The sequence below is a fragment of the Antechinus flavipes genome, chromosome 5 (genome assembly GCF_016432865.1).
Source record: "Antechinus flavipes isolate AdamAnt ecotype Samford, QLD, Australia chromosome 5, AdamAnt_v2, whole genome shotgun sequence".
Taxonomy (NCBI): Eukaryota; Metazoa; Chordata; class Mammalia; order Dasyuromorphia; family Dasyuridae; genus Antechinus; species Antechinus flavipes.
The window spans coordinates 26,883,406-26,898,350 of record NC_067402.1 but is presented as its reverse complement, the minus strand read 5'-3'; the positions used below and the strand labels follow the sequence as shown (position 1 = coordinate 26,898,350).

The 14,945-nt window shown below is 45.5% G+C and overlaps 1 protein-coding gene across 4 annotated transcripts in view; it reads left to right on the top strand.

Annotated features, from left to right (window-relative positions):
- RARB (retinoic acid receptor beta) overlaps window positions 1-14,945 on the top strand; it is a 708,755-nt gene that overhangs the window by 669,879 nt on the left and 23,931 nt on the right. For all 4 annotated transcript variants that reach the window (XM_052001175.1, XM_052001177.1, XM_052001179.1 and 1 more), the window contains one exon: window positions 11,363-11,523. In XM_052001175.1, coding sequence (XP_051857135.1) covers window positions 11,363-11,523 — 161 coding nt within the window. The remainder of the gene's footprint in view (window positions 1-11,362; window positions 11,524-14,945) is intronic.

Below are 14,945 nucleotides of genomic sequence, written 5' to 3'. Positions count from 1 at the left end.
GGAGAGAGGAGGAGGAAAAGGAGGGAGGAGGAGAAGGAGAAAAAGAATGAAGAAGAGGAGGAGAGAAAAGAAAAAAGAGGAAGAACTTTATTTTTGTAGCACCTCCTCCATGCCAAGGGCTTTACAATTATCCTAGGAACCTCACAGTAACTCTTGGGGGGGGGCAGCAGCACTTTTGCAGATGGAGCCTGAGGCAGGTAGAGGGACACATATCTAGAAAGTATCTGAAGTCATATTTGAGCTCGGTCCTTCCTGCCTGCAGGCTCAGCGCTCTGTCCCACGCTCCCTGATCAATGTTGCATCTCTTCTGACCCATCTGGAAGCCAGGATGAAGAGGGCTGGACCAGGCGCAGTGACAAGATGGGGTTTTGGCCCTGCCCACACAGCTCAGCCCCACTCCCACTGAACCGGGCTGTCCTTTTGGAGATTACAGCAAATGGGCCTGGATTCCCCTTGCTGAGAGAGGAGATCCCTGTGATGAGAACCAGCCAAGGCCCCTGGCCCGTTCCTGTCCGGGGGAAGGCGCAGAGGAAGGGGGGATGTCTTAGGTGCCTCCTTTTTACCATTCCTGGTTCTCAGCTGAGAGCAGGAGGGGCGTCAGGAGTCACCGAGTGCAGCCCTCTCTGACCTGAGGGTCCAGTGGATGTCCATGGGATACACCCCACACGTGTCTGAGGCGGGATCTGAAGCCAGGTCTTCTTGACCCCAATTTGGATCCTCCGCCCACTTTTTCATGTGTTTGGGGAAGGGCAGGAGGTGGGCACTGGCCATTTTCTAGCCTGAGTCTTGTACATTTTTAGCTTTTCTTCTCAAATATATTATTCCGAATGTGCTCCATTGGGGACTTTTTTCCTTAAGTGGACGGTGTACAGTGGATGAAGCAATTGGAGTGAGTGCCTCTCCCTGGAGAGCGAATTCATCACCGTTGTAGAAGATGGTGACATTTTAGAAAGAAACTCGGGGGGAATGGACCGCTTAAAAAATTAGATTTAAACACACTGGCCCGGGATTGATTTTGATTACATTCAGATGGGTACACTGATGGATTAGCAGCCTTACAAATGTTTAGCCCATTTCTCACTCTGCTAATAATCAGAATAATCTAATTTTCAATGTCATTTAATGTACTGCATTCAAGGTTATAATAGATCATCTTTCTAATAAAACCCTGCAATTAGGTAATGAATAATACAGGAAGGCTGGTGTGCAGAGCCCCTTTATTTCCAGCCTCACCCTCGCAGACGGGCATGTGTAGGGACCTTTTTTTCTCAGAACATGGTACGTGCTTTAAAAGTCTTGGAGTGGATCTCAAGGAGTAGCCTTGGACTATAGGAAGCTTTGGAAATAGGGAAATATGAGATTTTTTTTAGGAAAAACAAACATTTCTCAAAAGGAAGGTCTAGCTCATATCCTTTTTAATATATATTATCTCTGTACCTGCAAAAATAAGCGGTGACTTGTCAAGGTAGGTATTGGATTTCTCTAATAATTGTTGCTTCTCCCTCCACTCCATTTTTTATTTACATCCCCTCGAGAAATACTGTATTTCAGTTCTAAATATTTTTCCAATATCCATTGAAATCGCAGCCGCCATTACTGATTTTTCAGCCGAAGCCACGAGATACCCAGTTTTGAGCAGGCTTTTCTCGTAACCTGATCCTTAACTGATGATATTTACTCTGATATTTCCTTATGGCTCCATCCACGAAGGAAATAATTATGGGGCTAATGTTTATTGCTGCTATTATTCCATATATGTCAGAATCCCTCATCTGTGAGTCTCGACTCATTAATGGTACGTGGTTTAGAGATGCTACATATGGTATTTACGTACTGTAAGACCTGACAACAGTTACTCAGGCACTCATCCGCTCGGGGAGGGGAGGGCACGTGAGCACCCATGCAAGCCTTGGGACCTAATGGGGGGGAGGAAATCAAAACAGGGCGGCTTTAGGAGGGCACACGGCTAGAAGGGAGTAGTTTCCTGATGGACTCAACTCTGTTCAGCTCTACATCCATTAATTAATTTGGGTCAAATGACTTGGTTATACTCACACAGCTAGTAAATGACAAGTATCTGGGCCTGGATTTGAACTCGGTTCCTCTTAACTCCAGGACCAATGCTTTATCCACCGCACCATCTAGCTTCCCCATTTTCATATTTATTAAGAAAACCGTTGTGCTAATTTATCCAAGGATCATCCCCTTGCCAGAGGATCTTTCCATTGTCATTCTGAGGATACAGTCAATCAATCGACATTTATTAAGTCTCTACTGTGTACCAGGCGACTATGCTAAGTCCTTGAAATGCAGAGCTTACAGTCTATTGAAGGAGACAATGTGCAAAAATACACAGGTATATTTGTGTGCATTTTGTGCATTTATGGGTATACACATATATACACATATACGTAGATTTTGGTTCCTATTCATTTATTTCAGCCCTGTCCAATTCTTCATAATCCCATTTGGGATTTTATTAGCAAAAAATTCTAGAGGGGTTTTCCATTTCCTTCTCGAGCTCATTTTACAGATGAGGAAACTGAGGCTAAATGACTTATTCAGGATCACACAGCTAATAAGTGTCTGGGGTCAGGTTTGAATTCATAAAGATGAGTCTTCTTAATTCTAGCCCTAGTACTCTAGTGCACCACCTGCTTTCTATGTATGTATGTATGTATATTTACATATACATACAGATAGATTAATACATATACATACATACACAAGTATGTATACACACATATACACATATATGTACACTTACATATCCCTGCCATGATGCTTCAAAAAATATGGAAAGAAGCAACGGCTGAGAGGCAGCTAGATGGTGCTGAAGGGCAGCTAGATGGCTCAGTGGATAGCGCACCAGCCCTGAAGTCGGGAGGACCTGAGTTCAAATCTGGTCTCAGATACTTAGCACTTCCTAGCTGTGTGGCCCTGGACAAGTCACTTAATCCCAATTGTCTCAGCAAAAGAAAAAGAAAAAGAAAAAGAAGCAAGGGCTGACAATAGCTATAAGTGAAATTTAATAAGATTAAATACAAAGTCCCTCTTTAAGACTCCAAAAATCAATTGTCTAAGTGCAAGATGAGATGAATGAAGTATTTTACATAATTTCCTGTGGCTGTGTCGACACTTCCAGATCAGGACTCAGAGTTCGAGGTGGAGTGACCTTGCTATTGTCATATATCCCCATTACAATCCCAGTGTCTCTGGATTCAGGGCTCCATTTCAAGTAGTTCATGTGCAAAGGACCTGAAGATCCTGTGGGATTCTAACAGGTTTGCTAAGAACCATTAATTAGCCAGATAGAGCTCAACCAAAGGGAACACTACACTTTGATAGTATTGCGGTCCCTGAACTTGTGGGTGTGGAGAAGTCTGTAACCGGTGCAGATTGCAGCCCCTCCACACCTTCTTCAGCATCCTCCCGGACCGAAATATTGAAAGGAACAAAGGAAGGCGTCTCTCGTGCATTGGGTGCCTGATACCAGAATTCAGTTGTACAGGAGTCTTCCTCCGCCTTGGTTTACCGAGGGCTCGCCATCCATTCAGGGGATCCTTCCATTGCCATTCAATATTGGAGAAAAACCATTATCTTGGTAAATTCTAGTTCTATTTATTCCCGCACGGGATGGGGTCTTTAGGTACAGAATCTCTTTTCCACTGAGACGACCAGCACCGATGCTTTGCCCGGTCCTGGGCAGGTGATGAGCTCCTCACCTCGGGAGATATTGAAGCTTTCCTTAAAGAGTAGCGGCTCCTGACTGTGAGCCCTTTTCCGGGCTGAGATTCTGTGTGAATGTTGTGCTTCTGCTCCGGGTTGGACCAGGAGGCCCCGGGGCTTTCCCTCTGGGATGCTTTGATTTAGTATCAGACTTTGAGAATGGTAAACCCTTTGGTTCTATTATGACTGAAGTTCCCAGAATGCAATGCCATCAAGGAAAGGCAAATGCTGGCCGGCCTGTAGTAGATCAGTGAAGGACGTTATTTTGTCGGAAACCTTGGAGCCGGTGAGAGTTCTCCGGCCGTGGCCGGGAGGGGAATACCAGGCCGGGGGCTCAGGCAGCTTCTCCCAGGCATGGGGCACTTGGGGAACTGTTCCATGACTGTCATTCACGTCAGGGGAAGGCTCAGCGGGGATCCCCTGGCTCCCTAATTTTCCTATAGGTCAGGAATCAAGGTGGGGTCGTGAGGAGGCTGGAGTACCAGAGAAACAGCAGGAATCCGGGTCACGGGGCCCGGCCCCTTTGCTAAGTGAGAGAGCAGCCGGATCACTCCGTTATTGAACACGACAGCCTCCGGAGAGGCCCGGCCTCGGTGCAATTTCCTGAATTCTGCCTGGGCCAGGAGGGACCGTGGGGTCGGAGGGAAGGGGAACGGCCTGTAAAACTGAGAACACTTCTGTTCCAGCTCCGGCTTCAGGCCGGGGGTCCTTGAGGCTGGGAAAGTTCTCACACCGTGGGGAGGGGAGAACTGTGGGCCCTTGTCACAGGGAGAGCTGCGGGCCCTCATCCCGGGGAGCTCGGAGTTAAGTGGAAGAGACTTCTCTGGAAGGAGGCAAAGTCCTGCTCTCCGGGGCAGGTTAGGTCAACCTGACCTCCCGGCTGCATCTCTGCCGTTTCCAGGACGGTGAGTTCCACCTCAAGTGCACCGGGCCCAAGAGAAGGCCTTGGCGGACGGGCACGGCCCTCGTGGTTTCCCCATTTAGACCTTCAGGAGGATCCATCCTCACCCCACCAGAGGGATTTTTTAATAGACTGCATACATTTCCTGGTCGGATTTTTTTTTAAAGATCTCCACGGCCGTGAGTCACACAATTCAGGAAATACCTTCCAACTCCTGCCTTGCCAATTACATGGGGTCGAGCGGGGCTGGGCGAAAAGGAACCCATAAAAAATAGAAATGGGGAAGAACTGGAAGGATTTCATCCTGCGGGGGAAAAGACATTTATTTTGCTCTTGTCTAAATGTATTCTGGAAACAATTATGTAAATGTGACACACACGCATTCTGCCCTCCTGGGGGAGCTTTCCAGCTGATGAGATTCTCCTTGACCTTTAATTGAATGGGTGTAACCCCTTCGTTCTGTCGAATTACGCACAGGATCATACGTTCGGAGCCGGAGGAGGCCTTAGAGACCCCCTGCCCAGCCCCCTCACTTTAAGAAACTGAGACCTAGAAAGTGGGACTGGGATTTAAACGCTGACCTTGGGAGTCACTGGATAGCCACACGTGTTTAGAGTTACTCCCGTACAACAGATGGAACAGAGTTTCTGCCATAGTTTGGGCCAACAGAAGAGAAATACTCTGAGCTCCTAAGAAGGGAGACTGAGGATTTGGGAAGAGAAAACCTCACAATTCTGGCCTGTCTCTGACGGATGGCCATAGTGTATGTAGGGCATATATGCCATCCTTATATAATTATAATATATGTACTATACTATATATACTGCATGTATACACACACACGTTATAATGTAGTGGAGCGGAGAGAGTCCTAGATGGAATCAGGAAGATCTGGCTTCAGATCCTGCCTCCAACCAGCCATGTCATCTTGGACAGGTTATTTTGCCTACACAACGGGGACCAAAAAGTCCTTCTGTCACACTGTGGTTGAGATGATCAGATGGTGGACTCATTTGCCAAACCTTCATGTGCTGTATAATCAGTTGTTCCCCTTGGCTCCTGATGGAAACTTCCTCACTTTTCGATGGGCGCAGGGCATCCTCCCTGTTCTAGAGTCCCTGAGGAAATCCCTCTCCCAGTGAAGACCAGAGCCCACTTTGAACAAGACTAAACTCTTAATGCACGCCTTATGAGGTGATCAGCCAGAGTCACACGGCCAGTGCGGGGCAGAGGACAGCTTGAAGCGAGGTCTTCCTCTTACCTATCCACTGCTCTCCCTCGTGAAGCGACTGTTCTTACCAGGTCCTGTCGCCATCCTCTCCCGTACATCCTGCTCTTCCCCTGCTCTCAGACAAAGGCCATCTGCCTTTGTCTGCCTTCGTCATCCGCCCATCGCCTGTTAATGGAGGCTTCCCCATCGTTCCCCTCCCAGCATCCCCAGAGCCCGTGCCATCTGAGCTGGGCTGTCTTGTGCCTAAGTGTTCATTAGATCATAAGAACAATTCAGTTAACATTCATTAAGCACCTACTATGTGCCAAGACCTGTGCTAAGAGGCAAAAGACATCCCTGTCCTCAAAGAGTCAGCAGTCTAATGGGAGGGCCAAAGATGGAGGGATAAAGTATGCAAATAAATATATACAAAGCAAGCTGTGTTCAGGATGCTGAAAGGGACGGTAGAGGTCATCAAATCCAACTTCCTGGTTTTACAAATGAGGCGATTAAGACTTATAAAGGTTAAGTGACTTATCCAGAATCTCACAGTTTGCCAGGTCCAGTGCCCTCTCCCCACTAGGCCGTTCTCTTCCCTCCTAGGGTTTTCCCAGAGCTCTAACATCCGATCTTCCTTTGCCCCCATCCCTATGCTCACCGATGTCCCCACCCCTAGTCGAGTATAAACTTGTTGAGAGCACACAGCTGGGTCCTTTAAAAAAAACTTTATATTTCTTATGTTTCACATCGTTGTTACTGATTGATTAATAGTAGAATTAATAGTAGAAGCTGATCAAGAAAATATCTGTTGAATTGCATTGTGAACTCCTCGTGGCAAGGGCCACATTTGTGCTTTCTCTTCTCTCTTCTCTTTGTGAGACCACGTGCAATAAATATTAATAATGGGTACAGGGAAAATGGCGGCTTTTCTGGGAGAGCCCAGGGTCATCAGCTTTAGTTTATCTCAGCCGTTTTTGTCTCCAACGTCAAGGGTCTATATTTCAGAAATACCCAGGAGGAGATCTTTTTCCATCACAAAAGTAGGCTTTGGGAGAGCCAGTTACTGAGCCAGGAAGGTCTGTGTTCGAATCTTGCTTTTGATTTACTGGTTGTGTTCTTGGGCAGATCATTTAACTAAGCTCTCAGGGTTCCCGGTTATTCTCTGTGTGGCAATGGCAGAGGGGGAAAAAATGACAAAGGTTTTTTCTTTACCTAGGAGTATCTCGCAATCTCAAGTTTGGTCCAGGCTTTGGGGAAGAAGGGAGCGAGATGGAATGAAGAGGAAGGCTATCAGAGAGAATATCAGAGAGGAAAATAGAATTAAGAGAAATAATGTTAGACAGAGAGAGACAATGGCAGAGAGATGGAGGGAGAGTCAGGAAGCTCAGAGGAAGAGAGAATGTCACAAGAATCAAGTCACGGGGGAAAAACAATCTGAAAATAGGACTTGTTCACATGTGCCTGTGTAGGTGTGTGCACGTGTGTGTGTCTGTGCCTTCTCAGAATTTGTGACCTTTCGGCTCGAGCCCCTGGGAATGGAGATTTTGTTTTCTGTTTATTTCGAGCCTCCGCATATGGCCATGAGCTATATAGGGACTGGTGATGATTCAATCATTTCCTTTCCAGTGAATCCCCAGAGAATGAATACCTGGGAATTAAAGCTCTATATGCCAGCAGCAGCAGGAGCTGCCAGGTCAGTGGGAGTCCATCATTCTTCACGGACAGGATTGTTTTGGGTCCTTCCGCTCTCCTGCGATGACTGATGAGCTGGACAAGAGCCCGACAGGATTTGCCACGGCCCGGACAAACGTTCCCACGTGCGGCGGCTGACTCGGAGTTCAGGGCTTGTTTTGTCCACCGTTCCCTTTTTAGCACTGGAATTGGCAGCTTTGAGCTAAAGACCAGAGACTTCTGCCCAGATGCCAACATCTGGGGGAACGGAGGGCGCGTCCTCCCCGCTCCCCAAGCTCCAGCTGCCCAGACAACTACCCTGACCTCTCCCCGGCTCCCTTGCCAGTCTCCATGTTGCCAACTTTCACATCTTAGGGATGTCTTGGCTATATTTTATTTGACACACACATATAAATATATAAACATATATAAAGATAGATAGATAGCAGAAAGTATGGATCGGGGTCCAACCATGCTCAGCATCAGCTACGGAAAATTAACCCCGGAGCTAGAACTCAAGGTCACAGCATAGTCTCTCCCCTTCTCAGCTCCCCAACCCCAGTTAAGGTAACCCTAGCCTTCCTCTATGTTTTTCTGCTCTCCTTTTCCAGATCCTGCTCTGGAAGGAGCTATTCTCTGTTGTGGGGCAAGATCTGAGGACGTAAGGTCCTAAGAAGTTAGGACTTTTAACATTTCAGGGCATCAGTCAATAGATTTCGGGGGATCCGTGAGCTTGGATGGAAAGATTTCAACTTGATTATCACTTTCTATTAACTGAAATTGAGCCATTCCTTCAATTGTGAACGTAGACCCCTAGCCATTTTTTTTTTTTTTGCTTTCTTTTTTTTAATGAAATCTGTTTAATGGTGTACATGGGTGTAGCAACTCTGGTTCTAGCCATTCTTTTAAAAAAGGGGATATCCCTCACTGAAATGTGATTTTTTTAAATGGAAAGCACCGTGTCTGGGGACTGTGTGTTACACTTCTTCAAAGGGGTTCAGAATCCTTTATTTCTGAGATAGGAATAAAACTCTCAGGGCGAGCTTCCATCAGTTACATCATCAGAATCTTATCATTTCCTTCTTCCTATCTTAGACAAAGATATGAGGACAAAGCATATGAGGAAATAGAAAGTCCCCTGTCTCACTGTCCCTAAACAAGCTCTTAAAATCCAAATCATTTTTAGTTTATGTTTATTTAAATCAGGTGGAATCATTTTTTCCCTAGATACTTAAGAACTCTAAAATCTGTCAGTCAAGAAGGTTAAGATATGATTAAGGTCAATGTAATGTTTTCTCCTTCTATGGAAACTGTTCCAAATGGTTAAGAGTTTTTTTTCTTAAATAAAGTATATGATATACATAGGAAAAAAAAAGAGGTCAGTGGACTAATTTATGAGCCTGCCAAAGGGGTATCCGTGATCCCGAAAAGGTTAGGAGCCCCTGATCTGCAGCATCCTCCCTACCTCTTCCCAAACCCGTGAAACCTGTTTTTATGTGCCGAGAAGGATTAGAGAATGGGTACCCTGTTGAATTCAATATCTGAGTAATAGAAAGTGATCCCATTTATCTCATGCATGTGTCTTATACGGATTTTCACTGAATAAGAATTCAGTAGAGATCAATATGAATACTAAAACTACCGAACAAATTAGTCTTTAATTTGAAGATTGAAAGCTTCTTTTGGCCCTTCGGGGTCATCACTATAAATATCAATTTCATTGTCCAGAACGTAAAAGAAATCTGCGGCCCTTGGCGGTTTGGTGCTGTTGGGACTTGTGAGTAAACTGAAGCTGCTCTCCATTTTATTTTGGACAAGGTGGAAAAGATAGGATTTCTCATCACACCCTCTCTTTCTCACTTTCCGCCCGTGTGAGCTTGGCGAGCCACTTCGCTTTTCTGGTCATCAGTTTCTACATTTATAAGTCAAAGGATTTAGAGCTAGAAGGGATGTTTAGAGGTCACTGACTCTCATCCTTCCTTTTCACAGATGAGGAAACTGAGGCTAATGGGGGTGAATGACTTGCAAGGGTCATAGAGTAGTTAATGTTGGAGGCAGGATTCAAACTCAGAACTTCCTGCATCTTAATTCCCCTATTTTTTCCCCCATAACCTGCTACCTCAATGGAGACATTCGGGATGATCTCCAAGGTCCCTCCCAACTCCGTATCAGGTGATTTTGTAAAGGAAATGGCACACATGGATGCAAAACTCAGGGATGTGTCTGCCTTTGATACAGGTGTTTAAATCTGACTTTGAGAAAGGTAAGCGGTCCAATGAGTCATGAAACTCTAAAGCACTACAACACTAAAGAATTAAAAATGAGTCTCACCCAGGGATTCTCGATGGGTGTGAGTGACTGGCAGCACATTACAGAGAAGGAGCAGGACCCAGAGAGGTGGTCCGGAATGTCCGGTCAGAAACCCTGGTGAGCTAGAGGTCTGTCCACAGAGAATGGAGGATGGCCCCGGGCTCTTCTGGAACCCTGGTGAGGAAGCTCTCCCACACGGCGGGTGCACACCAGTGGTGACTGGGAGAATGAGGGCAGGAGTCCAATGTGAAGAATAGAGAAGCGGGATTGAGGTCAGGAAGTTGGTGCTATGAAATGCGTATCCCTGAATTTCTATACCTACCTCTACCTTTTTCTTTCTTTTCTTTTCCTTTTTCTTTCCTTCCTTCCTTCTTTCCTTCCTTCTTTCTTTCCTTCTTTTTTTCTTTTCTTTCCTTCCTTCCTTCCTTCCTTCCTTCCTTCCTTCCTTCCTTCCTTCCTTCCTTCCTTCCTCTCTCTCTCTCTCTCTCTCTCTCTCTCTCTCTCTCTCTTTCTTTCTTTCTTGTGTGTGTGTGTGTGTGTGTGTGTGTGTGTGTGTGTGTGTGTGTATACAGGAAAGCTGGGGGGAGGGATGCAATTAATAAGGGGGGTTTGAGAGCCAAAGATAGCATTTTGTATTTGATAATGAAAGACTTTGTCTTTTCTCTCAAGGACATTATAAAAACAACTTCCCTTAATAGTTTTTAGGACAAAGGGACATGGGTGATCACTACAACAAGACAAACTTAGGAGAGATGGGAAGATTTTTTATCACCTGGTCTAGCTGAGAATGCCATTCGGGGCACACTCCAGAGCAGAATCCCCCATCAGACTTCCCAGATCCCTTGACTGTTTGTCCTTTCCATCCTATTGCCAAAATTTCTTTTGCATTTAAATTGTACAAATATTACTCTACTCAGTTGTATATATGTTGTAGTTTCCCTCCTATAAGCTTCTTAAAGAAGGCAGGGCCTCTCTTTTTTGTATATTTTTGTTCCCAGTATCTAGCATATGACCTGTCACATAGTAGGTACTTAATCATGCTGGCTGCCTTGAACTGAAAGTGTTTGTGGAATTTCTGTTCCTTGACTCAGTTTAATTAAACTAGTATTTATTGCTCACCTACTAAGCGCAAGACCCTGTAGTGTAGGCAGTAGCTCCTGCTTTCTTAGAGCTTATCATCTAAGTAGGCATTCTTATTCAAGAGATGAATGTACTTGATACCATCCTCTGGATCATGCATATGTACATATATAGACCCTTTAGTTGGGGCCTTCTGAGTGGAAGGCTGCCGCCACAGTGACAGATCCCACTGTTCCCCAGAGATCTGTATGGACATACACACTCACTTTTCTCCCCATGACAGCGTGGCTGGATGCCGGACGACTTTTCCCAGGAGAAGGCGTCAGCATGGCGCCCTCACTTGACAAAAAACTTCCAGGAAGTTTGTGGAAGTATTTTAAAAAGTGTTTCTCTAAAGGAAGTTTTGGGGAACACTACCATGGAATGGGTAACCCCTGACCTGCCTCCTCTCTTGTTTTCAGCTGTCAGAAATGATAAGAATAAAAAGAAGAAAGAGCCTTCGAAGCAGGAATTCACAGAAAGCTATGAGATGACAGCAGAATTGGATGATCTCACCGAAAAAATCAGGAAAGCTCACCAGGAAACCTTCCCATCGCTCTGCCAGCTGGGGAAATACACCACGGTAAGGCCCGCGGGTACTGGAGGGGGTTGGGGAGGGTGGTGTCCATCATGGTAAGAAGTCAGAGCAATACGCCATAGGAAGAGCTACAGGTAGGAGAAAAATACTGGCTCATGCTTTCTGCCAACCATCCCTCCATCATCCTCCCCCAGACACAGGCTTTCCACAGGAGGAATCCCGTCAAATGACGAGCATTCCATGGAGCCGGTGGGTGCTGGGCTCAGAGGGACCCTTCCCCAATTCTGTCCTGTAAGCATTTGTGAGATAGTGTCACAGAACAGAGACAGACAAAAAGGAAAGTCCCTGCCCTGAAAGAGGCCTTAGCATACACACTGCTGGGGAGAATGGGCGGAGGAGAGTGTGCACACAGGTAAGTAAAGGCAAAATGTCCATGGAGTTCTCCTTTGGGGTTTTACCTCTCACCACTCACTCACACTTTTTAGTTTCCTCTAGTGCTCATGAGCCCCAACTGGTGTTTCCCATTAAAAATCAAGTAGAAAACAATTCCTTCTCTAATTTTATAAAATAAATACAAGTAAAAAAAGTAAAAAATAAAATAAAATAAATACAAGTAATTTCAGGAGTGGAGAAGAATGAACAAACAAGGAAATCAAGGCAGATCTCTCGAAGGGACTTCCCTAGGGATTCCAAGAAGTGAGAAGATCTGGGAGCATTCTGTGCTAAGGCATCTCAGCCAGTCTGTGGAAGAGTCTGGGATTTGAAAACCAAAGAGATTTCCCATAGTCTATCTATGGAAAGTCTGCTATTTATCGCCTGAGTGACTCTGGAAAGTAACTTTCTCTTACCGGACCTCAGATCCTTCATCTACAAAAGGAGAGAGGATGGACTGAAGGATATTAAAAAGTTAAGCACATTTAATGGAGCATTTTAAGGTTTGCAAAGCATTTTACACCTGATATCTCACCTGATCTTCCCAACAACCTGGTTGGTCGCTGTTCATTCCATGAGGGGGACCCTCCCGTCGCCTCCCAAGGGAGCCCCTTCCACATTTGAACAATTCTTTTTGGACTTCCTTGGGAAGCAGTGCATGGATTTCTCATCCAAAAATATAATGAATATGTCAATATTACTTTATTTCAAGAGAAAATAATCTTATTCTGAGAGCTCTGCAATGCTCGGGCGAGGAAGGAAGCATGAAATACTTTATTTAAAAAGTCACACCCGAGTTAAAGCACTTCTCCTGCCTCCATGTACCTGGGCCTTTTTGAGTTCTATTGTCTGTCATCCATCTTGTGATTTCCCTCCCAGCCTGGGAATTTTTTTTTTTACTGAGTAACTTCACTGAAGTGGAGATCAGAGGGTCACCGCCAGGGACTTAGGGGTTATCTAGTCCAACCGCCTCATTTAATAAGAGTATGGAGCTGAGATCCCAGGAGGGAAAGAAATCTTCCTGTGTAGCAAGTGACTAAGCAGGGACTTGAACTCAGGTCCCCTTCCAAATTCAACCCTCTTCTCACCATCCCACTGCAGGGCTCTCTGTGACTCCATGACTCTCCATGATCTCAGCCCTTCAAAGCAGATTCCAAGAAATCGGTTTGTTTGGAAGTTAGAGAAGAATGTAGGTAACATCCTCCTAGAAGGGGAATTGTAAGCGTGATTATATAAGATTAGTCTCTGGTACTTGGGGTGTGGATTGAGAGATCTTGGGCAAAAATGGAGGTTTATTTGACCTGACTGGACATATTTTGTTTTTGTCTCTTTTCAATGAAAGGGAAAAAATGGATTTTTTATTTTAAAAAAATAAAATCTAATTAAAAATTAAAATAAGATTTAGGGTAGAATGGTCTATTTGAGGAGATATTCTACAAAGGGAAGGGAAGAAGGGGAAAGGGTGCTCTCCACAGTGTCCTTTACTGTCAGAAAGCTCCTTTTTGCTTCCGGTAGACTCAACTCTAGATGCATCCATAGGCTTTGTGAGTCATGGCAGGGGGCAGAGCTCATTCTCTCCCATGCCCTGGGCAGACGGCTGCACTCAAGACTTGCCAATAGCCAGCGGGTCCCAGGAAGAAAATATCTCAAGCTCAGTTCCCAAGATGATGGGTCCTCTGGGGAGACAGAGGGTAAAGTGGGAGCCTGGACAGCAGCTCTTTGGAACCCTAGTCTAGCTTAATTCCTGAAGGTCAGAATACCAGAATCAGGATTATGGCAAAGATGTTGAGTTTGTGACTTGGAAAATGTGTGGCCCCAGAAGGGGCCAAAGACACGAATTGGCTCGTTCGAGGTCCCAGCTGCTAGACTTTGGGGAGTTGCCTGGAGAATAAGCGGGTGCCCCTGCACTTCTCTGGAAGTATCACACATCCCTGGAGGTAGCACACATTCCTGAAAGAGCCCCGGGGCACATCTTGGCCAGTTCACACCTTTGCAAACCCCTGGTGGTAGGTCCTCAACAAGCCCCAGCCCCAAAGAGCTAGCACTCTGGATTTCAAACAGACTGCTCAGGGACCGACGGGTCGCAGCCCAGGCTAATTTTTACAGACTTCTCAAAGAGGTTCCCTCTCACCCATGGCAAGGACTTCTTCCCAGGCTCCTGGCAGCTCTCATCTTGGCAACCTGTTAATCCTTATGGGCATATGTTGCCCTCTCCAAGGCTCATAAATTTGAGATGCCGAGATCCAAGGAGTCTTCAAGTCACTTAGAAAAGTGACGCCCGGCTGAATCATGGCACTATTGAGGGAACATTAGGAGAAATGGATTCAGGAAATGGGGGGAAAGCCATTTGAGGTAGGGTAGTCACTGGGCTAATAGATTTTACCATTTTAGAAATTTAATACTTGCTATTTTCATTGGGGGAGAGGAGACCAGAGAAAGCATATGGAGGCATTGGGTGAAGGGTCAGCCGATAGTTTAGTATCCAATCCTAGCTTGATTCTTGGTAGATTCCTGTGGCTCATTTGATACCAGACTGTCATCATTTTGGAGTGAATACTGATATCTGACATTAATAGAAACGATTGGAATGAGCTTTACTTTTCATTCATTCAGTAATTTATTTGTCTGTTCATATAGTCATATTATCCTTTAGCAGAGTCAATCTGAGAGAGAATTGTCTTTAGTCCTCCCAACAATACTGCGAGATAAAACTGTGAGAGTTTTATCCTCATTTTAGGAATGAGAAAACTGAGATATTAAATGACTCCCTCAGGGGCCATCCAGTAAGTGTCTGGAGCAGAATTTGAATCCAGATCTTCAAAGTCTTCTAATCTGTGGTTCCTTCCATCCTCATCATCGTCACAGTGTATGTACATGGGCTTGTGCGCCTATGAATAAGCAGACCTCCTGCAGTGGGGACCCCAGCACAGCCCAACTCAGAAGACTGTTAGTGCCTCCCCAATGCCACGTGGAGAGCTCCGAACTTGTGTGACTTATGGGCCACTTCCCAACCTGTCTTGGGCTTCCTGGGGCTT